A 27,751-nucleotide genomic window follows, 5' to 3' on the forward strand; every position below is an offset into this window, starting at 1 on the left:
ACTACAACTTTAACTGTTACACAACAGATGAAACATGTACGAATGGTTTTTCAAAATTTTCTTCTTTCTCTTCTTTCATTATGCTTCCACAGCCGCCTTATTTTTATTCAATGTCCCCCAATTACACCTGAGGCTACTACTGTCCCCCCTAGATTGTTCCAGCATCCCACAGGGTACAGTATTGCCCACATTGGGAACCTATGAACCTCAGGTCACTAGGTAGTGGAGTAGACAGAACACTGGGTCTGAAGTTAGCAAGACCTGAGCTCAAATGTGACTTCAGACACTTACATAATTGGGCAAGTCACTTGACCTCTGTTTGCCTCAGGGTTCCTCATCTGTAAAATGGGGAAATAATAGCACCTATCTCCATGGATTGTTGTGAGGATTAAGTGAGATAATATTTGTAAAACATTTAGCACAGTTCCTGGCACATAGTAGGCACTTAACAAATGATTGGTCCATTCCCTTTCCCCATCAAGATCATAACAGATAAGTATTAATTGAAGGAACTGAAATTGTTTACCCTAAAGAGAAGATGTGGGGTTGAGGGTCGAGGTTAAAAAGTACTTTACATACATTCTCATTTTATCCTCACAATAGTCCTGGGAGGTAGGTGCTGTTATTGTCTCCATTTTACAGATGAGGAAACTGAGGTAGACAGAGATTAAATGATTTATACAGGGCCATATAGCTAGTAAGTAACTGAGGCCAGATAAGAGTTGCCTTAAACAACCTGAGAGGCTGTCACACGGAAAAAGGATTTGATTCATTCTGTAGAGGCAGCTAGATGATATAGTAGGTAGAGAACTGAACTTGGAGTCAGGAAGACTTCAGTTTGAATCCTGTCTAAAATGCTTGGTAACTATGTAAAAGTCCCTACACCTCTGTTCTGCCTCAGTTTACTCATCTGTGAAATGGAGATAACGGGTTTTTGAGGATCAAATGAGATGGATGTAAAGTCCTTTGTAAACCTTCAAGTACTATATAAATGCTATTATTACTATTGTTGATATTGTTATTGGCCCAAGAGGGAAGAACTTAGAGCAAGATGTGGAAATTGAGGAGGGGAGGAGGGGGAAGGTTTAGACAACTTGACAATAAGCACTCTCCACCTTTTGGAGTAGCAAAGACATGGAAACAAAGTAGATGCCTATTGATTGGGGAATGGCTCAGCACATTGTGGTGCATGAATGCTGTAAGAAATAATGACAATGAAGAATACTGAGAAGTATAAGACATATAAACTAATGCAAAGGAAAGTGACTGGAACCAGGAGAACAGTGTACATGGCTGACAATATAAATGGCAAGAACAACAATAAGAGAAGCTGAATATTCTAATATTGTCTCATATACTGACACCACATTTTGCTTCCAGTCTCTAGAGTTCGGTTTACCCGAACCTTGGAAAGTTTTCTAGAAAGTCAATCAGTGGTCTTGGATGATGGGACCAATTGTATTTAAGGTTTTCAAAGTGCTTTCCATACATTATCTTTTCTGATCCTCACAATAACCCCATGAAACCTGTGTTATTATTATCCTCTTTTCAAAGCTGAGGAAACTGAGGCTCACAAAGATTAAGTGATTTGCCCATCCATGTTCATGTACCAATTGTTGCAAAGTAGAATTTGAACCCAGGCCTCACCTGGGGGCAGCTGGGTGGCTCAGTGGATAGAGCACCAAGCCTGGAGTTGGGAAGACCTGAGTTCAAATCCAGTCTCAGACACTTACTAGCTGTGTAACCATGGGCAAGTCACTTAACACTGCTTACCTCAGTTTCCTTGTCTGTAAAATGAGCTGGAGAAGGAAATGGCAAAACTCTCCAGTACCTTTGCCAAGAAAACCCAAATGGGGCCATGAAGAGTCAGACATGACTAATTAACTAAACAACAACTCACCTGACTTCCACCTACAGGGATCTTTCTGCTACACGACTTTGTCTCTCAATACATCTTGTCTTGATGGGGTAGATACAGTTCAACATTAGTTGTTTTTCAGTCCTGTCAAACTCTTCATGACCTCATTAGGGTTTTCTTGACAAAGATACTGGAGTGATTTGCCATTTCCTTCTCCAGATCATTTGACAGATGAGGAAACTGAGGCAAACAGGGTTAAGTGACTTGCCCAGGGTCACATAGCTTGTAAGTGTCTGAGGCCAAATTTGAACTCAGGAAGAGGAGTCTTCTTGACTCCAGAGCCAACACTCTATCCACTTTGTCACCTGGTTGCTCGCTGAGCAGGGTGGTGGTACATCCTTTGGAGATCTCAATGTAGAGCAGGGTTTGGAGGGGGACAGAAGGGAAGAAGGAAGTCCAGTGTGGAGCTACCCCTTTATATTACAGATGAGAAAACTGAAGGCTAGGGCAGCTAACTGACTGACCCAAGATCACATAGGTGGTAAATACCAAAGGCAGGATTTAAATCCAGGTCCTCTGACTTGAGAGCTAGAGTGCTTTTTCTTTTCTTTTTTTTTTTTTTAAGGCAATTGGGGTTAAGTAACTGGCCCAGCATCACACAGCTATTAAGTGTCTGAGACTGGATTTGAACTCAGGTCTTCCTAACTCCAGGTCTGGTTGCTTTATCCACTGCACCATCTAACTGCCCACTCACTTTCCTTTGCATCAGTTCATATAAATCTTCCTATATTTCTCAGTATTCTTCATCGTCATTGTTTCTTCAGCATTCATGTACCACAATGTGCCATTCTGTTAACTACTTCTATCAGTAACTAGGATCTCTATGCTCATAAACCCCCGGAAGAGCTAACAGTCAGACCCACATGAGAAGCTAACCGTCCTCTCGACAATTTCTTTTCTCACCTGGAAAGTTGCGGCAGCCTCCAGCAGAGCATCCTCGCACCCAACGGCCCTCATTCACAGACACAGTCCAGCTCTGGAGCTTGTCAGATTCCAGGGCATCAGCTGTGAGGTTGCAGATCTCAAGTTTTGTGAAATGATACATGAAATCTTCATAGGACATCCTTAGAGGGTGAGAGTAGAGAAAGGAAGGTTATAAGGGGAGGTAAGGAAGGAGAGGTTGATGGAAGGGCAAGGCTCTAAAGTAAGTGGACCTTTTATAAAAATGGTATTTTATTTTTTCCAATTACATGTAAAGACAATTTTTGACATTAATTTTTTAAAATAAAATTTTGAGGTCCAAATTTTCTCCCTCCCTCCCTTCCCTCCTCCCTAAGACAGTAAGCAATTTGATATAGGTTATATATGTACAATCATGTAAAACATATTTCCATATTAGTCATGTTGTGAAAGAAGAAACAGAACAAAAGGAAAAAAGTAGGAAAAAGTAAAGTGAATATTGTGTGTTTCAATCTGCATTCAGTCTCCATAGTTCTTTCTCTGGATATTGATAGCATTTTCCATCATGAGTCTTTTGGAATTATCTTGGATCATTGTATTGCGGAGAAGAGCTAAGTCAATCATACTTGATAATTGCACAATGTTGCTGTTACTGTGTACAATGTTTTCCTGGTTCCGTTCACTTGATTGAGTGTATCTTTAGCAAGAAAACACAAATTAATCATGAACTGGAAATCTTGCCCAGGAGAATACCGTAAGTGCTGGAGTGAGTAATATTCACCCCAAATCATCATCTGAATGCACTCTTTCCCTCCAACATCATTGCATACAAACACACCCTCTGTATCTAAGAGAGTAGCAATGGGCTTGAGGAGGTCATCCCAGCTCTGTCTACAGCCCAGGGAGTACAGAAATTGGTGGAACTATCACTGGTGTTCTGAAAACAATGTGGGACTCAGTGATTAGTCAGTCCTGTCCCTTGGCTTTGAAGAAAATATGGTGGAGGGGCCCAGACGGACTGAGAGCCAAAAGTTTTGGAGAAACTGAGGTTCCCGCTGCCGGTGGTTTTTGCCACTGGCTTGAGACCTGAGGCTCTTCTTCTGGGTTCTGTCTGAGGGCTCTGGCCTTGTGGGTCCTAGACTCACCAGAATTCTCCGTCCTCGGTCACCTGGTGCTGCAAACGAGATTTCTCTGCCTTGTCAATCAGGACCCAGTTCTTCCAGCTGGAGAGCGACATTTGGTATCACATAAGAAGGACGACAACCTCAGAGATAGTACCGCTGCATCCCAGCAAATGCAACCTGCCTAGAGCCAACTAGGGTCCAGAAGTGGCCAAGCTGCCCCAAGTCCCTCCCACCATGGAATCTCAAAGGTGGACGGCATCTAGTTGAACGCATTCTTGAACAAGAATCCTTGCTGCTACAATTCCAAGTGGTCCACCACATGGAGCAGCTGGGTGGGACCTGGGGTCAGGAAGACCTGAGTTCAAATCCAGCCTCAGTCTTTTACTAGCTGTGTGACCCCGAGTAAGTCACTTCACCATTGTCTGTCTCAGTTTTCTCATCTGTAAAATAGGGATAATAATAGCACCTCCCTCCCAGGGTTCTTGTGAGAATCAAATGTAATTATATTTGTAAAGTGTTTACCGCAGTGCTTGGCACATAGTAGGTGTTTAATAAATATTTATTGATTGACTGAAAAAGACTTTCATTTTAGTAGCCCCAGTACCTAGTACAGTGCCTGGCACACAGTAGGTGCTTTAAAAATATTTGCTGACTGACTGAAAGGGACTGTTCCATGTTAGTCATTGTAGCCCCTGAACTTAGCACAGTGCCTGGCACATAGTAGGCATTTAATAAATATTTATTGATTGACTGAAAAAGACTTTTCATTTTAGTAGCCCCAGCACCTAGCTCAGTGCTTGGCACATAGGAGGCACTCAATAAATGCTTGTTCATCATTCCCCCACCCCTAACTCCCACCCCAACCCTGCTGCCCCTGGAGTCTCCCTTCTGGGAGTCTCTGCCCACCTACCCGTCACTCCAGGAGCCATTCCATTCCACCTGACCCCAGGGATTCCTCAGCCGCACCAACTTCACCTTCTCTCCTTTAAATGTCGTCTTGGGCAAAAAACAATCAATCAATGAACAGTCATTTATGAAATACCCAAGAGCTACCAGGCACTAGGCAAGAAACAAGCTCATCTGTTTGGAAAGAAGTTTACCCTTCTGCTCCTCCCCAAAGTCTGGATGGTACTTGCCTAAGGTGCCCTAGGCAAAAACTTAACATTGACGTGACTGAGTCATCAACCTTTGAGGTAACACATTGGAAAGGAGACAGCATCTGGCATTAGGGGATCTGGTTTGGGCCCAGCTCTTCTATTTGTGAATTATGAAGTCTCAGACAAGTCCCTTAATCTCTCTAAACCTGTTTCCTCATCTATAAGATGGGGTGTGATAATGCTTGTACACAGAATAGTCATAGGGACCAAACAGGAAAGTGTATATAAATATGTGATATTATTATTACTTTCCTTCAGGGCTTAGGGTTTGGAAAGAGGCTGACAGAGCACTGGAGCTTTGGGAGTGCGGGAAGGAAGGTCACCATTTCTCAATCCTCTACAAAGTAATCTTCCCCTATAATTTCTTTTTTCTAAATAAATTTTTATTGATAGCTTTTCTTCCATCTTGCCTAATTTTCCCACTTTATCTCTCCCCATCCTAGAGAACCAAAAAGAAGAGGAAAAAAGCCAGTAAAAGCAATTCATACATTGAAAGGAATCTGACAATATATGCAATGTTCCATGCCTGTGGATCCCTCACCTCTGCAGAGGAGTAAAGGGTGGTATCTTAGAAAATAATTTTCTAAGACTTTTCTCCCAAAGAGAACAAAGAGGAAAAGGACACAGACATATACACGTGCTCTTTTTGCAGTGACAAAGAACTAGAGACTAAGGTGTTGCCCATCAACTGGGAACTGATTAAACAAATTGTAGCATATGAATGTAATGCGATATTATTATACTGGAAGAAATGATTGAGTGGATAGTTTCTGAGAAGCCTGGTAAGACTTTATGAACTGATGCAGAGTAAAGTGAGCAGAACAAGGAGAACGATTTACACAAGAACAAGAATAATGACACTATAAAGACAAATTACTGATTAGTAAGGGGCAGCGAGGGGGCACAGTGGATAGAACACCGGCCCTGGAGTCAGGAAGACTTGAGTTCAAATCTAGTCTCAGGCGCTTGACTAGCTGTGTGACCCTGGGCAACTCATTTAATCCACATTGCCTCCAAAAAACAAACACAAAAACAAACGAACAAAACAAAAAAAAAAACTTTGATAAGTGTAAAGGACCAAGCATGTCTCCAAAGGACTGATGATGAATTATGCTACCCACTTCTTGACAAAGAAGTGATAGATTCAAGATGCAGAATGCCACATTCACATGTTGAATTTTAATGCTTTAGGAATTTGTTTTGCTTAAGTAGGTATATTTGTTACGAGGTTTTTTTTTTCCCTTTTTCTTTTCAGTTGGGGAAGTGGCAGAGAGAGAAAATAAATGCTTGTTAATTCAAAAATAAAATAAAATTCAGTAAAACATTTATAAGTGAACTTTCTAGGCTGGATTCCCCTTCCATGAAGTAGTTGTCTATGCCTCTGCTCCCTAGGGGACCTCATTGTCATGCCAGTTGAGCACCCTCTGCAGATATCTAGGCACAGGCAGATCTGGTCCTGACTTTTCATCTCACATCTTGGTTAGGAGGGTGACTCAAGCTATCTGCCCAACCCCAGGTTTTGTTTTTTTTTTCCAATTCTGACTGTAGCTCAGCCTGGCCACTAGCTAACAAGAACAGTAGATAGAGTGGTAGACTGGGAGTCAGTAAGACCTGAGTTCAAATCCTAAATCCTGTCTCAAATACTTAATAGTTATATGATTCTAGGCGAGTCCCTTTTCTTTTCTTTTTTTTAAAGTTTATTAATTTATTTTTAGTTTTCAACAATTACTTCCATAAGCTTTTGAGTTTTAAATTTTTCTTCCCTTCCCTCCTCACCTTTCTCCCTTAGATTGTGTGCAATTTGATATAGGCTCTACATATATATTCCTATTAAGCATATTTTCATGTTAATCATGTTGTAAGGAAGAATTAGAACCAATAGGAGAAACCACTAGAAAGAGGAAACAAAACAAAACAGAAGAAAAAAAAGAGGGGGCAGCTAGGTGGCGCAGTGGATAGAGCACTGGTCCTGGATTCAGGAGGACCTGAGTTCAAATTCGGCCTCAGACACATAACACCTACTAGCTGTGTGATCCTGGGCAAGTCACTTAACCCCACTGCCTAACGAAAAAAAAAAAAAAGGAAAAAAAGAAGAGCAAACAGTATGCTTCGATCTACATTCAAACTCCATAGTTCTTTCTTTGGATGTGGATAGCATTTTCCATCATGACACTTTTGGAAATATCTTAGATCCTTGCATTGCTGAGAAGAGTTAAGTTTATCAAAATTAGTCATTGCACAACATGGCTGTTACTGTGTACAATGTTCTCCTGGTTCTGCTCACTTCACTCAGCATCAGACCATACAAGTGTTTCCAGGTTTTTCTGAAGTCTGGCAGCTCATCATTTCTGATAGCACAATAGTATTCCATTACATTCATATACCACAACTTGCTCAGCCATTCCCCAATTGATGGACATCTCCTCAATTTCCAATTCTTTGACACCATAGAAAGAACTGCTGTAAATATTTTTGTACATGTGGGTCCTTTTGGCAAGTCCTTTTTCAAGCTCAATTTCCTCATCTGTAAAATGGCGATAATAATATCATCTACCTCATAGGATTGTTGGAAAGATCAGATGAAAGAGCACGTAAAATGTTTTTGCAAATCTTATCGTACTATGTGTTAGTTGTTGTTGTTATTATTATTATATGCTTACCTCCTCTAGTCCAGTGACTGAATATGCATGACCTTTGACCAGCCCACAGGCCATTCGTGTCTCATACTGCACCGGAACAATTGTCTGTGGAGCCCAAACCAGACAGGTTGTCAGTGGCAAGACCAGGAATTGTCCAGGAAGTTCTCACATCTTTTCTCACCTGGCAGCCTCCCTCCCAATAGGGAACCACAAGCCCACCAAGTGGACTTGAGGTCTGCTATCTTGGAACTCTTGCTGAGGGGACACTGCAGAGCCCTCCCGGGCATCCGGGCACTATTACTCTTTATCCATTCCGATTCTTCCAGGGTCTCTAACCTGAGACTTCTCTTTTCTGCCTACACAGGGACAGGGGATAAGGAAAGGGACTGGACTTGGGATTTTACTGGAAACTCCCTCTGCCAATGCAGGTTGATACCCTTCTCTGCTAATGACATTTTAGTTGCCTAAGGCACTGAGAGGTTGTGACCTAACCAAGGTCACACAACCAGGATATGTCAGAAGTGGGACTTGAACCCAAGTCTTTCTGACTTTGAAACCAGCATTCTGTTACATATCATACCATTTCCCTGATCTGTCTAAATACTTCCTCTTTTCCAAAAAGGGAAAATTAAGTAAAGACTTAAATTAAACTTCTTATTGAGAGTTCTGGCACAGGACACACAGACCCTTGCAACTAGTTGGTGTGGCAAATAGAATGCTGGCTTTGAAATCAGGTAGACCCAAGTTCAAATCCTGCCCTGGTCCTTGTTTGAAGATGTGGATGTATCACAAAAGTGTTAAGAAATAGGTTTGGGTTCAAGACTTACAAGGAGATGAGAATAGTGCCTTAACAGACCACCACAGACTCAGCTATGCCAGGTAATGAGTAGGTGGTCTGAGGGGGGAGCAGCAGCTTTTGTTATGTGGGGGCAAAGTTAATTCAGGCTCATTTTCAGGGTTTAGAAGGGAGAGGAACTAAGGATACTCCACCTATCCCTAAATCTTTTGCTCATGTGTATAGTCCTGGGTGTGTACCCACCCCTTAAAGCAACTTCAGTTGGTGCTTTTAGGATGTCAGAAAGATTTAGCCCCTGCCCCTGCCGGAAAGCAGCTCCAGGACTGAAGGGTGAGAGTCTTGAAAAATGCCTGGGTGCTGATGTTCTGTTCAAATCAATGGAGAGCTCCTCTCAATAAGGGAATTTGTAAAGTATGGGTGTGTGTGTGTGTATGTGTAGGTGTGATGGGAGGAGTCTAGAGGTCTGTTTAGCAACAATCTCTGTCAGACCTTTTATGGGAATTCAAGAAATATGATGCTCCTTAAACCCCTGAGCTCACCTTAGACACCCTAGAATCCACAGGACAGACCAGGAGCAATAGAAGGAAGTTGAAAGATACTTGGTGGAAAAAAAAAAAAAAGGAAATACCAGTGTGGTGTTAGGGATAGAGAGCTGGCCTAGAAGTTAGAAAGTCTTGGGTTTATGGAACCCTTGGCCAGTCACTGAACCTCCCAGGCCCTCAAACCATACTCTAAGACTAAGGCACACAGGAGGTGCTGAGCTGCACTGGCAGAGAGGGTTTCCTCACTGGGAATTCCCTACACCAATGAGATCATAGGTTTATTTATTTTATTTAGGATGGAATGGGCTGCCTCGAGAGAGGGGGGTTCTCCCTCACTAACAATCTTCAAGCACAGCCAGTCAGTCAATAAGCGTTTATTAAATGCCTACTGGGTGCTAAGCAAAGGAAGAAAACTTGCTTGTCTGGGCTGTGGTAGTGGGTATTATTGTTCATGTATGGGCTGGACTACATTGTGTCTGAGGTCCTCAACCACTTTGAGATTTTGTGATTGTAACTGTCCATCAGAAAGGAAGAATGATAGTGGTCCTGGGGCTTGGTTCCTCCTTCCCCAGTCCCAGGGCAGCTCATTCAGGTTTACCACTCCTGGGTAATTATAAAAAGAACAGCCTAAGCGCTGCTTTCCTTCCCTGTGCCTTTCCCCTCCCCCCCATTCTGACTTTGTCACCATTCCAACCCTGTTAGATCTCTTAGATCCAAGAAATGTTGGAAGAATCCCCAGAGACCTTCCAAAGGAGGGGATGATTTCATGCACAGTCATGCTGGGGAAGAGCCAGGCCTGGTGCTTCTGGGACAGCCACTCCCGTTTGCTACATTTGTTACATAAAGGAGAATTGACAGGAGCACGAAACAGTCAGCGAACAGGCAATACAGAAATCCAGGGAGTCACTGCTGGTCTCTACCAGCTCCTTCTTAGGCACCTGATAACGCGGCTACTTTACTATGGTGGGAAAACGCCTGACTCTAAAGTCGGAGAACTTGGTTTAAATTCTTACTATCTGTGCGATCTAGGGAAAATCACTTCACTTCTCTGAGCCTCAGTTTCCTCATCTGTGAAATGAAGGGGCTGGATTAGATGACTCCTGAGATGCCTTTCAGACCTAGATCTATGATTCTTTGGTCCCAAGGCCCTCTCCCAGGGCTGGACTCTGGCCCTTCTAGCAATGCCAGCAGAAGAAATATGGACCAGCGTAGGATTTCTGGAACCTGAGCCCTCCCGATTTAGACTTTTCATGGCTCCTGTCCCCACAGGCCACAGACAAATACTAAGACCTGGATCCCTGCGAGGGATGGATAAGACAAGAGGTTCTCTCCTTTTTCATTCTCTAATTCATGGGATGAGAAAGGAGGCACATCTGTGAGAGGTTGAAGCAAATGGAATTTAGTTGTTCAGAAGTGGAAAGAAGTTTTACCGGTAAGCCCTGAGCAGAGCTTGGAAGTTAGGCACTATTTATAGACAGAACAACAATCTGGATTCTCCTGATTCTAACCTCCCTGGGTTTCAGTTTCTACATCTGTAAAGTGAGAGTGTTGGACCAGGTTGCCTCTGAGGTCTCTTCCAGCTCTAAATCTATAATCCATCACCTTCCCACTGTGAGGGGGGAAAGATTAAAACGTCTCTTTTGTAATTCTGCCTATTTTATCGATAATGTAAAAACTTTCCAGGCCTCCCTATCTGAAAGGATCACCAAAGAAAAACTCTTCTGGTGGGAGGAACAATACACTGCCTTTCTTCGTAGCCTCGGAATATCGTAGAATCATGAATATTCCAAGAAGGGATAGAAATGATGGTGAGAATAATAATATAATATATTTGAATATTCAAAAATATTTGAATATATAAAATATATAATATAATATAAAAATACATAAAAAATATCTTCACTACAAACTTGTCAAATAAGTAATTCCTATCCCAGTTTATAAGGGAACAGTATCAGAGGGGTTGAATGACTTGCCAGAAGTATTACTCAACCCTTGAACTCTGGCATTCTTTCCATTCTATCATGCTTCCTTTCCATCTAATCCCACCCCTCTTCTAGTCTCATCTCTTTACTATAGGAAGGGGGAACCATAGGCCCAAAAACAGCAAGTAACTTACCCCAAGGTCACACAGTTTAGTAAGTGTCAGTGTAAGATTTGAACCCGTATCTCCCTGTCTCCAATGTAGCACTTTCCGTTCTGTCATCATGTCTTTCCATCTAAGCCCACCCTTTTACTGAAGAAAAGAAGAACCTTATGCTTATCGTTACTTTGAAATGACTGAAGCTATTAGACCAGTTATATTCGTATATTACAAATTTTGTATATTACAAATTACAAATTCGTATATTACAAATTTCGATATAATTGCTTTTCTCAGTAATTCTATGTATTTTATTTTATACATTCAAAAATGTGACTGAAAAGGAAGCCACAGGCTTCACCAAATTGCCAAGAAGGTCCATGACACCCTTGATCTAGATAGAGGAGTATTCTGCCTTTTCACTGATCATCCTACTTTCTCTCTATTTGCCCTGTCCCTGAGTGCCGGTAGGTAATTGAGAAGTAGAAAGATCTATAACCCGGTATAGATAATAGTGTGAAGCACTACCATGAAGTCCCAGACTAGTGACCTGGAAGCTTTTCTCCCCCTTCGATTCAAAGACAGGAAATGACCTGCCCAAAGCCACACAAATAGCTCGTTAGTTATGTATGGGCAGTTGGAATTAGTACTCAGGTATCCTGACTCCCCAGCTGAGGCATTCCTGGTTAAGTCTGTTTCAGAGCCTCCAGGCAGTTGTGCGCACGTTTAGCACCACACAGAGGAAAGGCAGGCAGCCGGGAGATCACGAGCGATCATGTAGACGTGAGAATCGGTCAGTACTGTCAAGGGGGAAGGGATTACTCGCCGACTCAGGCATACAAACCCGGGTTGGCCTGTCGTCTGTGCCTCTCGGATCTAGGTCTGAACCCCTCAGTTGGGAGTTATCCAAGTTCTTCACCATCCTAGCAATCAGCTCCCCCATGCTACAACCAGGAGAAGTCCCATAGGTCATGTTTGTACCATCCTGAGGACGGGGAAAGGAGGGAGATAGGACAGTGAAAGAATATTGGGGGGGGAGAAGGAAAGAAAGGGCAGAAAGGAAACAAGAAATTCATTAAGGACAGAGGCAAACTTAGCCAAGGAAAAAGAGGAAAATACAAGCTCTGAGAGTAAAAAAAGAAAAAGACAGAAATAAAGCAACAAGGGAAGAAACTGTAGAGAGAAAAATCCTGTTTTTCCTTGGTCTGGGATGGGGTATCTTGTATTTGTTGGTCCCACCAAACTCAGGATGCTAGATTTGAATTGACCCCATTTAGGTGGATCCCAGAGAGAAGCCAAGATGCTTGGCTCAGAGAAAGATGGCGACTGTGAAGAGTAACAAGAGGGACACATTTAGGAGTTGTGGAAGCAATGGGAGTCTAACTCTATTCCTTTGTTCCAAAGGCAAGGGCGGGTGAAACCAATAAGTCTTGAGCATACCACACGTAGAAAGGTGTCACTGCCTTCCCTCTAGACCAGGTGTTCTTAACTTGGGGTCCCAAAGTCCATGGACTTTGATTTCAAGGGGTCTAGGAACTTGAATGGAAAAATCTTATTTTCACTAACCTCTAACTGAAATTTGACATTCCCTTCAATTGAATGTAGGCAATATACTATGGTAGTGTTGGCAGTACTGATGACTTTGTCACCAATAAAAATCACGTATATTTTCATATCACATTATAGTTATTGCAGATATCTCTAAATATCATTTATGCTCATCATTACTTTGAAATTATTGACATTATTAGACCTACTATTAGATATAATAATGTCACAGATTTTTTTCTATTTTGGTAACTATGTCAGTATAACTGGCTTTCTTTGTAATCCTATGTATTTTATGCATTTAAAAACATTATTCTGAGAGGAAGACCATAAGCTTCACCACACTGCCAAAGGGTCCACACAAAAGAAGATTGAGGACCCTGGCTTTAGACAGAGTAGTATTCTGTCTTTTCACTGACCCCTCCTCCCCCCACTTTCTCTCTATTTGCCCCATCCCTGAGCACTGGTAGGTAATTGAGAAATAGATTGGTCTACAGCAGGAGTGGGGAACCTATGGCCTTGAGGCCTAAAGGGCTGTACTTGAGGATCTGGAGGGCCACATGTGGCCTCAAGGCCTCAGATTCTCCACCCCCGGCTACAGCCTGGGTATAGGTAATAGTATGAGGCACCACAATAAAGTCTCAAACTAGTGACCTGGAAGCTTTTTCCCCCCAGGAGATACAGGCCCATATGGCCATGAGAACATGAGAGCTTCTCATTAAGAGGTCAACTTTATCCCCTCTGCAAGTAAGCATTGTGGAAAATTGTCATGAAAGACTCAGATCTAGAGAATTCTTAGTTGTCTGGGCTAAAGCCTGCTCAAACTCAAGGTTAGGAGGGTACCTACCCAGAGTCTAACCTATAAACAGAAAGACCCTGTCATAAGGAGCCCTTTGGCTCTCCAAAGAATAGGGATAGTTCCTGCTTCCCTTGTTAAGTGTTTTCTGAATTGATAATGCTATCACTAAGGAAGGCATCATGTGACTATCCATTTACCAATGGACTTGGATGATACTTTGCCCACCTGGACACCCTGGACTCACATCAATGGAGCAGCCCATGAGGGAACCCCTCTCAATAGCTTTCTTCATGATCTTGTACATGTCTCTGGGAGCGTCCTTGATATCAAAGAATTCTGTCACTCCTCCGGTGAAGTCCTCCATAGCTTCTGTGGTGTTACCACCTTTCAGGGCTTCATAAGAGCCGTGGAGCCTTGGGGAAAATATGAGAGAAAATTTCAAATCACAAAGTTCTAGGGCAATGTGCCCCACATGGTTCACCTGAGGTAACCAGCTCTTGGTTCATAAGCTGGAACCAGGTGGGCCTCTGGCTTCTAAGCTCCAGAGATAGTTATCGTTGGTCCATTCCTGGATCACTGTAGAGCTGGAATGAAGTTGCAATGGGAATCCACAGGGTAAGTAGGTAAAGTCTTTATTTCTATTAGAGAACTGTTAAAACTTAGAGCTACTTGTAGACTAGATTGACTTTACTTTTTATTATTTTTATTAATTTTTTTGTTCTTTAAATTTTTATTGATAGCTTTTGTTTTTAAAACACCTTCATTTCTAATTATATTCTTCTACCCTCCCCATCTCAGAGAGTTGTAAAAAAATAAAATGAAAGAAATATTTTAAGGAAAAAAAAAAGTTCAGCAAAACAAAACACCAACCAAGTCTGATCACATATGCAGTGTTTCATATCCATACTCCCCCACCTTTGCACAGATGGAGGGATGTATATTTTTTTTCTTCTTTCTTTGAGACTTGACTTCACTTATGAGATGGCCCTCTCTGAATCGGTTTCATATTTGCAGTCTCTTTCTCTCTCTCTCTCTCTCTTTCTCTGTCTCCCTCTGTCCCTTCCTTCCCTCTCCCTCTCCCTCTCTTCCTTCCTCTTTCTCTCTCTCCCTCCCTCTCCTTACTTCCCTCTCTCTCTTCTTCCCTTTTTCCCTCTCTTTTTTTCTCTCCTTCCCCCCACCCCCTCCACACACGCGCCTGTGTCATGGGGCCTGAGACAGTTTCTACAACTTGTCTTTTCTCTCCACTACTGGGAATTCAAGAGCATCATCTTACTTTGCATAGGCCTTCTCCAACAGAGCACTCCAAAACTCATTGCGATGGTTGGATTTGGTGAAGACCAGCTGGTTGTTATAGGTTGGGAGACAGTCATCAATAACCACATCCACCCAATCTCCATAACGCCAGAACTGAAGGGAAACAGTAATCAATCAATCAATAATCAATCCATAAGCATTTATTAAGTGCCTACTACGTGCCAGGCACTGTGCTAAGTGCTAGGGATACAGAAAGAGATAAAAGACAGTCCCTGTCCTTGAGGAGCAGGGGGAGGCAACATGCTGACAAATATATACAAAGCAAGCTATTCATAAGATAAAAGGGAAATAATTAAAAGAGGGAAGGCACTGCAAAGAGGGGTTAGGGAAGGTTTCCTCTAGAATATAGGGTTTTAGCTGGGACTTAAAGGAAGCCAGGGAGTTTAGTAGTCAGAGAGGGGGCGAGAGAATGTTCCAGGAAGGAGAGAAAGCCAGAGACATTCGCATCAGTCTTGATGAGCAAGGCCTCTAGTCCAGCAATCCTAAATTATTTCTGAGTATGATTACTTAGCAGACTCAGATATATTGGTTTTTCCTTATCCTAAGTTTTACATGAGGCAGCTAGGTGGTTCAGTGGATAGAGCACTGGGCCTGGAGTCAGGAAAACTCTTCAAGAGTTCAAATCCAGCCTCAGTCACTTACTAGCTGTGTGACTGACTGTGGGCAAGTCACTTCACCCTGTTTGCCTCAGTTTCCTCAACTGTAAAATGAAGTAGAGAAGGAAATGGCAAACCACTCCACTATCCTTGCCAAGAAAACCCCATTGACAGTACTGGTGTGTTGTGGTCCACAGGGTCACAAAGAGTTGAACATGACTGAACAAAGCTGCAAGTCTGAGATACCATTAACCCTAGCATTTTACATCATGAAACACACTATCCAGAATGCTTTAATATGTCACCTGCAGTTTATTCATTCATTTAACAGAAATATTTATTATACACCAATTACGTGCAAGGAACCATGCTAGACACGTTGGAGATAGAAAGAAGCATAGGATATGGTCCTCGCCCTGAAGAAGATTGTAATCTAGTAGGAGATCCAACAGGTACACTCATAACTAGGATATGAGGCAAGCAGCGTATATTAAATGACATGTGATTGCTACAGACAAAACATGCCAATGGAGTCAGAGAAAGGACAAATCCAGGAGTGTGTTAGAGCCAGCTTGAACTGATTCTTAATTATTCAACTTTCAATATAAGCATTTGCATTTTAGAAATCAGAACAATGATGCAAACCAGGGCTTGAGTTATCATTTTGTGGATTGTCTAAACTTAAGAAAGAGATGGAGAAAATGTTAATGATGCAGATGCAACTCAAAAGCATATTGTGATTACGTTTTTTCCCCCTAGAGAGCTGGTTGTTAAACATTTACTACCACACCCCTAGATAGATTCTTTTCAGCTCAGGGGAGAAAATTTGGATTGAGAGGCCAAATATTCTAACATTGCCTAAATTTGAAAGGCAAAGCTAGGTCACTCAATGAGCAAACAGTTAATTTGCTGCTCCCACCAGCCAAGGTAATGAGAATTTGGGGTCTATGAGAGTACAGACAATTTTTTTTTCTTAAAACAAACAAACAATTATTTATTTATTTTCCATGTGTTTTCTTAAAATTTTGAGTTCCAAATTCTCATCCCCCCTTCTTCCCTTCCCTCATCATTGAGAAGAAAAGTAATATATCAATTATACATGTGAAACCATACAAAACATATTTCCATATTAGCTACATCACCAGAAAAGTAAGAAAAATAAAGTAAGAAAACTACACTTTAATTTGCCCTCAGAGATCATCAGTTCTTTCTCTAGAGGCAGATAGCATTTTTCATCATGAGTCCTTTGGAAATAAGTAGAGACTACTTTTTGCTTTTATTTGTATCTCTTGCACTTTATACAGTGTCTGGCAAATAGTAGGTGCTTAATAAATGTTAGTGGACTGACTGAAGATAGGTCTATTCCAGGAAGAACTAAATCCAAGTCGCATAAGAGCTCAGATCAATGCAATGAGAGTTTCGATGGCTGAAGATGAAGCCTGCTACCCACCTCCTGCCAGAGAGCTGATGGTTTCAAGATGCAGGATGAGATATTTTTGGATATGTATGGCCAATGTGGGAATTTGCTTTACTTGATTATGCATATTTGTTACACGAGCTTTCTTTTTCTTCTCATATGAGAGTGGGAGTGGAAGGGAGAGAAAAATAAATGTTTGTTAATCGAAAGTAACTAATTTTTTTTAAAAGTAAGTGAATTATATCTGTAAAATAAGGGGATCATCACATTAGATGTCCTTTGAGGTTCTCCCAGCTCTAGACCTTTGATGAACCCATAATCTTCTACAGTCACCTGCCCTCAATAGTCTTCATTTATCTAACACATCTTGGTGAGATATGGACACTTCTCACAAATGTTAAAGAATTACTTTGCCTTGATGGGCCAACAGAATGATTTATTTATTCATGCTTCATATTCACGCTTCATAAAGCATATTTTGCTTGGCCACAAAGGCCAGCAAAAGGTTTTCAAGTAAGTTGTGAACTTAGTATGCACCCAATTTTAACGAGAAGTACAAAGACAGCTGCAGGCCCTGCCCTGGGGGCTGTTGTACCCATTTGGCCCCCATAGATTCCCTGGAGGGTTAAACACAGTGCTAGGGGTTTTGGAAGATATTTGGGAAGGACTGCAAGTTTCAGCAGAGCCTCAGCAGCTGGAGAGGCTAAAATAGGCTGAACTGCCATTATACAGGATGTCTCCTTCCTGCTCCATCTGGAGCACATGGTGAAGTTGAATTTTCCAACAATAGATAGGGCTATAGGCTGGGCAGAGATGGACACCTGTTCCCCCACCTTCTTCCTCTCTCTACTCTCCCTCTCCCACCAATAGGCAGGGTTTCCCATATCTATTTCCCCTCTTAGTCTTGTGGCAAAGGCAGGACAAGGAATGCTAGGGTACCGTCTCTCTGCCCCCCATCCCATTTTTGATAGAAGATAGGTAGATGGATGGATAGGTGATAGGTAGATAAATATATATTTAGTATGATTAGTAGGTAGGTATGTATCTATAGATAGGTATAGATAGGCAGATAGGTAGGTGGGTAATGGATAAAAAGATAGATAGGCAGACGGATGAATAGATAGATGGCTGGATATATAGATAGATAGGTATGCAGATATACGATAGGCAGATAGATGGATAAATGGATGGGTAGGTAGACAAGTAGATGGATGGATGGATTGATAAGTAGATAGATAAACAGCAGATAGGTAGATTAATGAATGGATGGATATCCAGACAGGTGAGATAAGTAGATAGGTATGTAGGTAGGTAGATAGATGGATGGATAGATGGATAGCAGACAGGTAGATAATGGATGGCTGGATGGACGAATGAATGGATAGATAGGTGATAGGTAGATAGTTATGTAGGGTAGATAGATAATAGGCAGATAGGATAGATGGATGAATGGATAGAGAGATAGCTAGATAGGATAGATAGATAGCTAGATAGGATAGATAGATAGTGAGAAAGAAAGTGGGCGGAGCATAATAAGCACTTACCATGCGTCAGGCTGCTTACCAGTACTGTGCTAAGTGTTGGGAATACAAATTCAAGCAAAAAAAGGCAGATGAGGACCCTGAGGTCCAGGGAGGGTAATTGTATTGCCCAGTGTCATTATGGGAGTAAGCAGCCAAGCAAAGATGTGACTCTAGGTTCCCTAATCTCAAATCCAACGCTCTTCATTCCTCACCATACCGTCTTCCCTATTTATACCCTCTTTGGAGGCCTAGATCTTCACCTGAAAATGGAAAATCCCAGCATAGTTTTCAGTGAAAGTCTGATCATGGGGGATAACTCGGAAGAGTAGTCGCTCATTCAGGGTCAGGCAGGCAATGGCAGCCAGGAACCAACAGTCCCCTGTAGGAAAGGAAAAGCATAGTGGGTAAGAATAATAATAGTTGGCATTCATATGTGGTTTTAAGGTTTGCAAAGTGCTTTACATATATTGTTTCGTTTGATCCTCAAGGCAATCCTGTGAGATAGGTGCTATTAAAAGCACTTAGCACAGTCTGGCACACAATAAGCTCTATATAAATATTATCTATTATTATTATGATTATTATGATTATCCCCACGATGATGATAGCTAACATTTATATAGCACTTACTATATGCCAGGCACCGTGCTAGGTGCTTTATAATTATTATTATCTCATTTGATCCTCACAACAACACTGACAGGTAAGTGTTATTATTACCTCTATTTTACAGATAGGGAAACAGGCTAACAGTAGTGAAGTAACTTGCCAGGTCACACAACTAGTAAGTGTTTGAAGCCACTCTATTTGTAGAGTGTGGCTATAAATACTTGCACTACTAACCTCATAAAGTTGTTGATATGGAAAGTGCTTTGTAAAGTACAAAACACTATGTAAATGTGAGTGACTATTAATAATGAGCATAATAATTACTATTATTATTGTTCTCAATCTTCTTGCTATTATAACTCTCATTCTTTTAATCATCTTTTCAAGGATTTCAGATAGAAACTTTCCTGGGACAATTTGCCATTCTCCTATCTATTCCCTCGTCTTGTCTTCTCTTCCTGAGATAAATAATCTTAATTCTTTTAGCTTGTCCTCGTAAATTCTTCCTCTATCATAATCCTCAAGTTGTTTACATTGCTATACTCTGCACCCTCACCAATTTCCCTGAATTTTGATCTTTGGCAGTCTACTCCTTTCCCCAAAAATCTTTTCATGAGCAAGAAGATAAGCACAGACAAGATTATAATAGAAAGAACAGTGTAATTGGAAACAAAAGGCCTGGTTCCAACTCTCAGCTACTCTACATGGCCATCATTTTTCTGAATTTCTGCTTGCTTAGTTGAAAAATGAGGATAAATATTATTTATACTATCTACCTCAGAGGTTTATTGAGGGATAATGCATGTGGTATAGTGCTTTGTAAAATGTAAGGTGCAATATAAATGTAAGCTTATTAGTAATGTCTGTATTTTGTGTAAAGACATTGTTGAGAACCTATTATTAGTATTATTAATTGTTATTTTTATCAAGGTCACATCTAGGGTAAGTAGGACAATTGGGACTTAAACTCAAATCTTCTAATCACAAGTCCAGTGATTTTTCCATTATACTATCACTGGCAAAGAGTGGATTTTTTTTTTTTTTTTTTGCAAGGCAATCGAGGTTAAGTGACTTGCGCAGGGTCACACAGCTAGTGAGTATCATGTGTCTCAGGCAGGATTTGAACTCAGGACCTCCTGACTCCAGGGCCAGTGCTCTATCCATTGCACCACCTACTTGCCCCAAAAGAGTGGATTTTTAATGGGGCCTTTAGGTTGAAAGAAATGTTACTCAATTATATCCTTTTGAAAAATATGTATTGAGTAGAAATAAATTAGTATTATAATGTGCAAATAAATATATTGTTAAATTGGTTATATTTATAGTTTTATATATAGTTACATATCTAGTTATATTAGGTTATAATTTCATCACTGATTACAACTTGACTGTAATGCTGAAGAAAACTTGGAATCAAACTTCATCCAGGTTTAAGACATAGGAGGAACTACAGTTCAAATATTGAAGATATGGCGATTCACTGACATGAAAACACAAAAATCTACATCTTGATTAAAAGCCATTATTGTAAATTAATGTCTGATTCCACAACAGTATATATATTTGAGCTATATTGAAAATAACAGGAATGGTTCAAAATAGTCTAATAATCTTGCTAAGGAAGTACGTTTCTTAGAAATACGTCACTTTTTTTTTTTACCAATTTGTAGGGAATTTGAAGAAATCCCAAATCCCTGATGCCACCACATTTAGGATGGTGAAGCAAGTAATCCTTAGCAGTTGTGCCAGTGTGAGAAAACCTAACTTTATAAAACGAGAAATTTGAGGATGATGTTTCATATGAGGTTTACAGATTCAGTTGCAACATACTGTCCCTTCAAAGTCTGTTGCTGGGGGTAGCTAGGTGGCACAGTGGATAGAGCACCGACCCTGGATTCAGGAGGACCTGAGTTCAAATCTAGCCCAGACACATAACACTTACTAGCTGTGTGACCCTGGGCAAGTCACTTAACCCCCACTGCCCAACCAAAAAAAAAACAAACCAAAAAAACCCCAAAGTCTGTTGCTAGAGTAAGCCTGATCAGAGTTCCTAGAGAGTTATGGAAGCAATGAAGAGTTTTGAGATTTTAAATGTGACAAACTGTTATATGCTGGAGAGATATAATTGTCATATAATTTTTAGACAAATATAATTTATCAGATTATAGATAGAAAATGAAAAATTGATTATTCATCATTGCAGACGAGGTTTTGTTGCAGAGAGGAACCACAACTGAGCTCAAAAATATTAGAGGAGACACAGATATCAGAACTGCATCATCTAAATTTGAAGCTGGAAGTGATGGATAATACGTTTGCTGTTGAGGAATAAATCTAGCTGAGCAGAGGAACAGTTTGGAAACACAGAATCAGAGAAGTACCCCATTGCATTGACTAGTTTGACTGAGATATCAGGATGGGTGGCTGCCCCTTGCATCTATTACATGTAGGATCATAGATTTCAAGTTGGAAGGGTCCTTATGAATCATTTAATCAATCCTCTCATTTTACAGAAGAGGAGACTGAGGCCAAGAGAGATTAAGTGACATACCCAAGGTCACAAAGGTGATAAATATGAGAAGAGGGTTTTGAAATCATATTTTGGGGGGCAGCTAGGTGGCGCAGTAGATAGAGCACCGGCCCTGGATTCAGGGGGACCTGAGTTCAAATCTGACCTCAGACACATAGCACTTACTAGCTATGTGACCCTGGGCAAGTCACTTAACCCCATAGCCTAGCCAAAAAAAAAAAAATCATATTCTGACTCCAAATTTGGTGCTCTTTCCCCTGCACATTCTAAAAAGATTCTTCATTTGCAAAAACTACCCAATTGGGTTCTTTTGAAGAAAGAGCCCTTCTAGAGCACTTAAAGTACAATTTAAACTATGATAAGAAAAACTCAATTTGTCCATCTCCTTTTCAGGAATGTGTGCGTCATGTAAAGTGAAGTATACCTTACAGGTAGCAATTGCGGCATAGTGAATAGAGTGCTGGGCTCGAAGTCAGGAGACTTTGGTGTCCCGCCTTAGGCATTTATTAGCCATCTGACAATGGACAGGTCCCTCTATCTTATTAAGCCTCAGTTTTCTCCTCTAGGAAATGGAGATAATTACAGTACCTACCCCCACGGTGGTGAGAATCAAATGGAATAATGTATGTAAAGTGCTTCCTGAACCTGAAAGCACTATATAATTAACAATCAGTTCTTTTCATTATTACTAAGAGGCAATGTGGTGTCCTGCATAGCCGGGCAATCCTGGATTCAAGTCCTACCTGATACATATCGGCTTAGTGACCCTGGGCCAATCGCTTGACCTCTCAGTGCTTCAGGCACCTCTCTAAGCCCATAAATTGTAGAGAAGACGCTGGTCTGCATTGGTAGGAGGAGTTTCTTTATGCCAATGAAACCGCAGATCTAGCCTCTATCCCTATTCTGTTATTTTCCTGTAGTACGGAACAACACGCTCATAAATAGAAAACAGAAAGCAAGGAAATGAAAAATCTTCACCTGCGGGTGAATGAATGTGAAAATCTCTGTCATGAGAAGAATTTGCCTCTAAGATTGGATAAAATGGCATCAAAAGTCCATCATTCCAGGGCAGCGAGATGGTGCAACGGATAGAGCACCAGCTCTGGACTCAATAGGACCTGAGTTCAAATCCAGCCTCAGACTCTTATTAGCTGTGTGACCCAGGGCCTTCCCCCACCCCCCAAAAAAATGAGAAGAAAGAAAAGTCAGTCATTTCCTCTCGGCACTGCCCGGCCTTCTCTTGGCCTCAGCACAAGGGAGCGCTGGGGAATTTCCCACCTAAATCTCCTTGGCAGATGTCGGTTCTGTTGGCTCCGCCCACAATAAACCTGGGATTCTCGCAGATTTCCTGTGAGGGGAAAAAAATGACATGAGTCAGTGAGAAGTAACTTGATGCCTCTTAACTTTGGGGGGCACGGCCTGGTAGCTGTATCAACGTGTTTCCCTATTCCCTCTAAAATAAAATATAAACTCTTCATAACCAGGTTCCAACTTACCTCTCTGACCTCAATGTCCATGACTCCTCTTCACATATGCTTTGGTTCCATCATACTGGCCTTCTTTCTGTTTTTCACACAAGTGACCCCCATCTCCCGGCCTTTACCCTTGCTATCCCCCATTTCTAGAAGGTAATCCCTCCTCACTGCTGCTTCTTAAAATCCTTAATTTTCTTCAGAACTCAACTCAAGCATTTCCTTCTACATGAAGCCTTTTTTTCTTTTATCTTTTTTAAAAAATTTCCTCACTTAATAGTATTTTGTTTTTTCCAATTACGTGTAAAGATAGTTTTCAACATTCACTTTAGATGATTTTGAGTTCCAAATTTTTTTCTCCCTCCCTTCCCTCCCCCCACCCCAGAATGGCAAGCAATATGATATAGGTTATACACGTACAATCATATTAAACATTTCCCCATTAGTCATGTTGTGAAAAAAGAATCAGAACAAAAGGGAAAAACCCCGAGAAAGAAAAAGAATAAAAAATGAAAACAGTATGCTTCAATCTGCATTCAGACTCCATAGTTCTTTCTCTGGATATGGATAGTATTTTCCATCGTGAGTCTTTTGGAATTGTCTAAGACTATTGTATTGCTGAGAAGAGCTAAGTCCATCAAAGTTGATCATTGCACAATGTTCCTGTGATTGTGTACAATGTCCTCCTGGTTCTGATGAAGCCTTTCTTGACCCCCTCCCCCAATTGCTTATAAATTCTCCCTGCCAATATGACCTTGATTTTCTTTTATGTGTATATATATACATATATATATATACACATATATATATATGTATATATGTATATACACACACGGATCAAATGAGATACCACTTGAGGTGCTTTATAAACCTTAAAATGCTATATAAATGCTAGTTATTATTGTGTCCATGTTATCTCTCCAGATAAAATGTAAACTACTTGAGGGCAGGAATTTTTCATTTTTTGTACTCCCAGTACCCAACAACATACTTGGCATACAATAAGTACTTATTGAATGCTAGTTGATTGATTGATTCCTCCAAGAGCTCAGGGTAAGTAAAGCTAACCATAGACCGTTCACCATATTCTTTTCCCCCCTGCTTAAAGAACAAGAAATACCCAAAGAAACATAGGGTTGGAAGGTCATTTAGCTCAACTCAGGGATGTGCTGGTAAATATTGAAGAACCAACTCTCTTGGAAAAAAAATGTATGACACGTAAAAGTTTAATCTTTTTTTTAAAAAATTCAATTTTATTTTATTTTTAGTTCTCTTCTTCCCCTTCCCCCCTTCTTTACCCATTGGGAAGACAAGAAAAACAAAACCTATTACAAATATCTATAGTCGTGGTGATGTGGATATAAACAGTACCCTAGGGGTTAAGAAGAATATTAAGGATTGCTTTTCCCCTCCTTAGAAGGGCCTCATTCTGTGTCTCATCCTGTAAATTGAGAGCATTCTAAAGTCCTTTTCTCCTTATCTTGAAATACCATAAAACTTCTCCTTAACCTGTATCAAAAGAATTGTTTTTGTTTCCCTTATCCTGTGTTTCCCCTGTCCCTAATCTTTAACCTGTGGCCTTGCTCTGTTCTTAAATCTTTAACCCACCATAAAACCATAAAAACCTTATCCTGGACCATAAAGAATTTCTTTTGTCTCCCTCATCCTATGTCATAAACTCCTTTCTTGTCCTGTCCTTAATCTTTAACCCCCATAAAAAACTCTAAAGCTACATCATCATTCTGAAATCTGTATATAAGTCTGGTTCCTCCAAATATCAGGGCCTTCATTAGCTTTCTTGCTAACAAGGCCCATGTGCTTCACATAATAAAGCTCCCAATGGCTGAGAGAACATTGTCTAAGTGAATTCTTGCACATTCGAACCTCTCTCCCGAATTTGACTTCAACAATGGAAAACAAATTCTCACATTTAGCCATGTCTAAAAAAAGAAAAGAAAAGGAAAGAAAGAGAAGACAATATGCTTCAAAATGTGCTCTGAATCCATTAGTTTTCTATCTGGGGAGGAGGGCAGATAGCATATTTTATCACAAGTCCTTTGGAATGGTGGTTGGTCATTGTATTGATCAGAGTCACTGTCTTTCAAAGTTCCAGCTGTGTGTCTCTGAGACCAGCAGCAGAGCAGAGACTCAGTTCTAGTCTTTAGTGCAGCACACAAGCCTGCAGTGGAATAAAGGCAGGAAATCCAGACAAAAGGGGATCCAGTGGTTTAGTCTTTCTGAACCTGCAGAACTTTCCAGCAGACTAACAATGACTTTGTCCAGTAGAGGTCTACTGAAACTCAACCACACACAAACCAACAGACCCAAAGCCTGGATCAGGAATTTGCAGAGTTCAGACTGGGAGGGAAGTGAACAGATCTTACCTAGATCACACCACTTTGGGAGCATTGAAAATTTGTAGATCCTCAGATTGAACTTTGAAACCAGCAGAAAAGTACAGAAGTTCAGCCCAGACATCCCATATCCCACCTCCCCCCAAAGTGCTCAGAGCCCAGCACCAACATAAAGTTCAAAGTCAAGAAACAGGCTGGAAGAATGAACAAACAAAATAAGAATCTGACCATGAAGAGTTACTGTGACGACAGGGAAGCTCTAGACTAGAGAAGAAGATAATGACTTGAAAACATCATTAAGCAAAGTCTCAAAGAAAATTGCAGAATGGACATAAAACCAACATGAATTCCTAAAAGAGTTAAAGAAAGTTTAAAAAAAGAGCAAAAAATTATTTGAAAGAACAAATGAAAGGGATAGAGGAAAAAGTGGGGAAAAAAATGAAAGCTATGCAAGAAAGATATGAAGAGAATTAGCAGCTTGGTAAAAGAGGTACAAAATAGTTCCTTGAAAATAAGAATTGGATAAATAGAATGACTCCATGAACCATCAAGACATAATAAAACAAAGTCAAAAGACTAAAAAAAAAATAAGAAGAAGAAAATGTGAACTATATCATAGGAAAAATAACTGACTTGGAAAACAGATTGAGAAGAGATAATTTAAAAATCATTAGACTACCTGAAAGCCACATACAAAAAAAGAGGTTAGATATTATATTTCAAGAAATCATAAAATTGCCCAGATAGTTTAGAACCAGAGGGTAAAGTAGAAATTGAAAGAATCTTATCAGTCACCTCCTGAAAGAAAACCCAAATGAAAACTCCCAGGAATATCATAGTCAAAATCTAGAGCTCCCAGGTCAAGGAAAAAATACTTCAAGTAGCCAGAAAGAAAGAATTCAAGTATTATGAAGCCTCAAGCAGGATCATACAAGATATAACAGCCACCATTATAAAGGAGCAGACAGTTTGGAATATAGTATTCCAGAAGGCAAAGGATGTAGGATTGCAACCAAAAATAACTAGTCTGTAAAATTTGAGTATAATCTTATGGGGGGTGGAAATTAGACTTTTAATGAAATAGAGAACTTTTAAACATTCCTGATGAAAAGACCAGAGTCAAGTAGAAAAACTGACATTCAAACACAGCACTCATATGAACATAAAAAGAGATGATAATTTTACCTTTGGGAGCTGATGAAGTCGTCAAGTGACATAGCAAAGAGAAAAAAGAGAAGCGAGCGCAGGACAGAGCCTTGAAAAACACTCATAATTAATATCATTAATGTGGGTACTTCCTCAAATGGTATAGATGACAATCCATCCACACTTTCTCAGGCTTTGAAATTCTTTTCCATATCTTTTCATAAATCTACCATAGAAGATATACCCAACACCTTGGAAGACTTCCTTGAGGTCTTCTAACAATTTTCTGGAAAATATACTTTATGCTACTTTTTGTATAGAAGTCATTGTTAGCAATTTGCTGCAGGCTATTTACATCCACCACGTGTCTCTCCGAGTCCTTTGGGTTACTCGCAATTTTGATTTTTTTGGTGATCATGGTTTTTCCATAATTTGTAGCCTTATAGTATCACTGCCAGAAAATCTGTGTTAAAAAGGTCAGTTTTATGTTAAAGAGAAGCTTGGGATCACTGAAGGTCCTGAGTAGTTTTCTAAATGTAATCTATCCATGATTTATTTTTAATGAACCTTTGTTGGTTCTTGGCTACAGCACTCACAAGTCATTTGATAATCAGTTCTTGGATTTTGCGGGGAATCAACATCAAACTCATTAGCCTATAGTATCCAAACACCACCTTTCCTTCTTTTTGAAATCAAGACAACATTTAGAAGATCATCATAGATTTGGAGCTAAAAGGGACCTTAGAAGTCATCTATGCCAATCCCTTCGTTTGAAAAATAAGGAAGCTTAAAGGAGTTGAATGACTTGTCCAAGATCACACAGGTAATAAATGGCAGAGCCAGGGTTCAAACCCAGAACTTCTAATTCCACATTCATTATTCTTTTTTCCGGACCACACCTCTAGCATTCTCTGTGAATTTTCAAAGATTATAGATAGTTCTTCAGTGATTGTGTTACGAGTTCTTCTAATACCCTGGGATGCACTGGACGGAACCAGGAGACTTGAATCTGATTTTATTCAAAGCGGCTTGTTGTCTTCTTGCCATGGCCTCAGTTATCTTTGGTTTTAATTCTCCCAAAACGTTTTAATCTCCATTTTGAAGACTATTCCCCTTGATAGAAAAGATAAATGCAAAACAAGAATCGAGTAGTTCTGTTTTCTCTATCATTGATTAATATAATTATCACCAATTTGCTTCCTTCCATCTTGGTGCAAAAAGCAATTTTTCTTATCTTTACCCTTTTTGCCAAAAGTATTAAAAATTTGTATCACCAGACTCGTA

General features: G+C 40.4%; 1 protein-coding gene across 2 annotated transcripts in view; it reads right to left on the reverse strand.

Moving 5' to 3' along the window:
- CAPN3 (calpain 3) overlaps nt 1–27,751 on the reverse strand; it is an 80,458-nt gene that overhangs the window by 18,563 nt on the left and 34,144 nt on the right. For both annotated transcript variants that reach the window (XM_027869942.1, XM_027869941.1), the window contains exons 2-9: nt 22,774–22,843; nt 18,617–18,735; nt 14,780–14,913; nt 13,751–13,919; nt 7,760–7,843; nt 4,853–4,938; nt 3,964–4,041; nt 2,822–2,982 (exon numbers count right to left, since the gene is read on the reverse strand). In XM_027869942.1, the coding sequence (XP_027725743.1) occupies nt 2,822–2,982; nt 3,964–4,041; nt 4,853–4,938; nt 7,760–7,843; nt 13,751–13,919; nt 14,780–14,913; nt 18,617–18,735; nt 22,774–22,843 (901 nt within the window). The remainder of the gene's footprint in view (nt 1–2,821; nt 2,983–3,963; nt 4,042–4,852; nt 4,939–7,759; nt 7,844–13,750; nt 13,920–14,779; nt 14,914–18,616; nt 18,736–22,773; nt 22,844–27,751) is intronic.

The sequence above is a fragment of the Vombatus ursinus genome, unplaced genomic scaffold, assembly GCF_900497805.2.
Source record: "Vombatus ursinus unplaced genomic scaffold, bare-nosed wombat genome assembly UNPS02014794.1, whole genome shotgun sequence".
In the NCBI taxonomy this organism is placed as follows: domain Eukaryota; kingdom Metazoa; phylum Chordata; class Mammalia; order Diprotodontia; family Vombatidae; genus Vombatus; species Vombatus ursinus.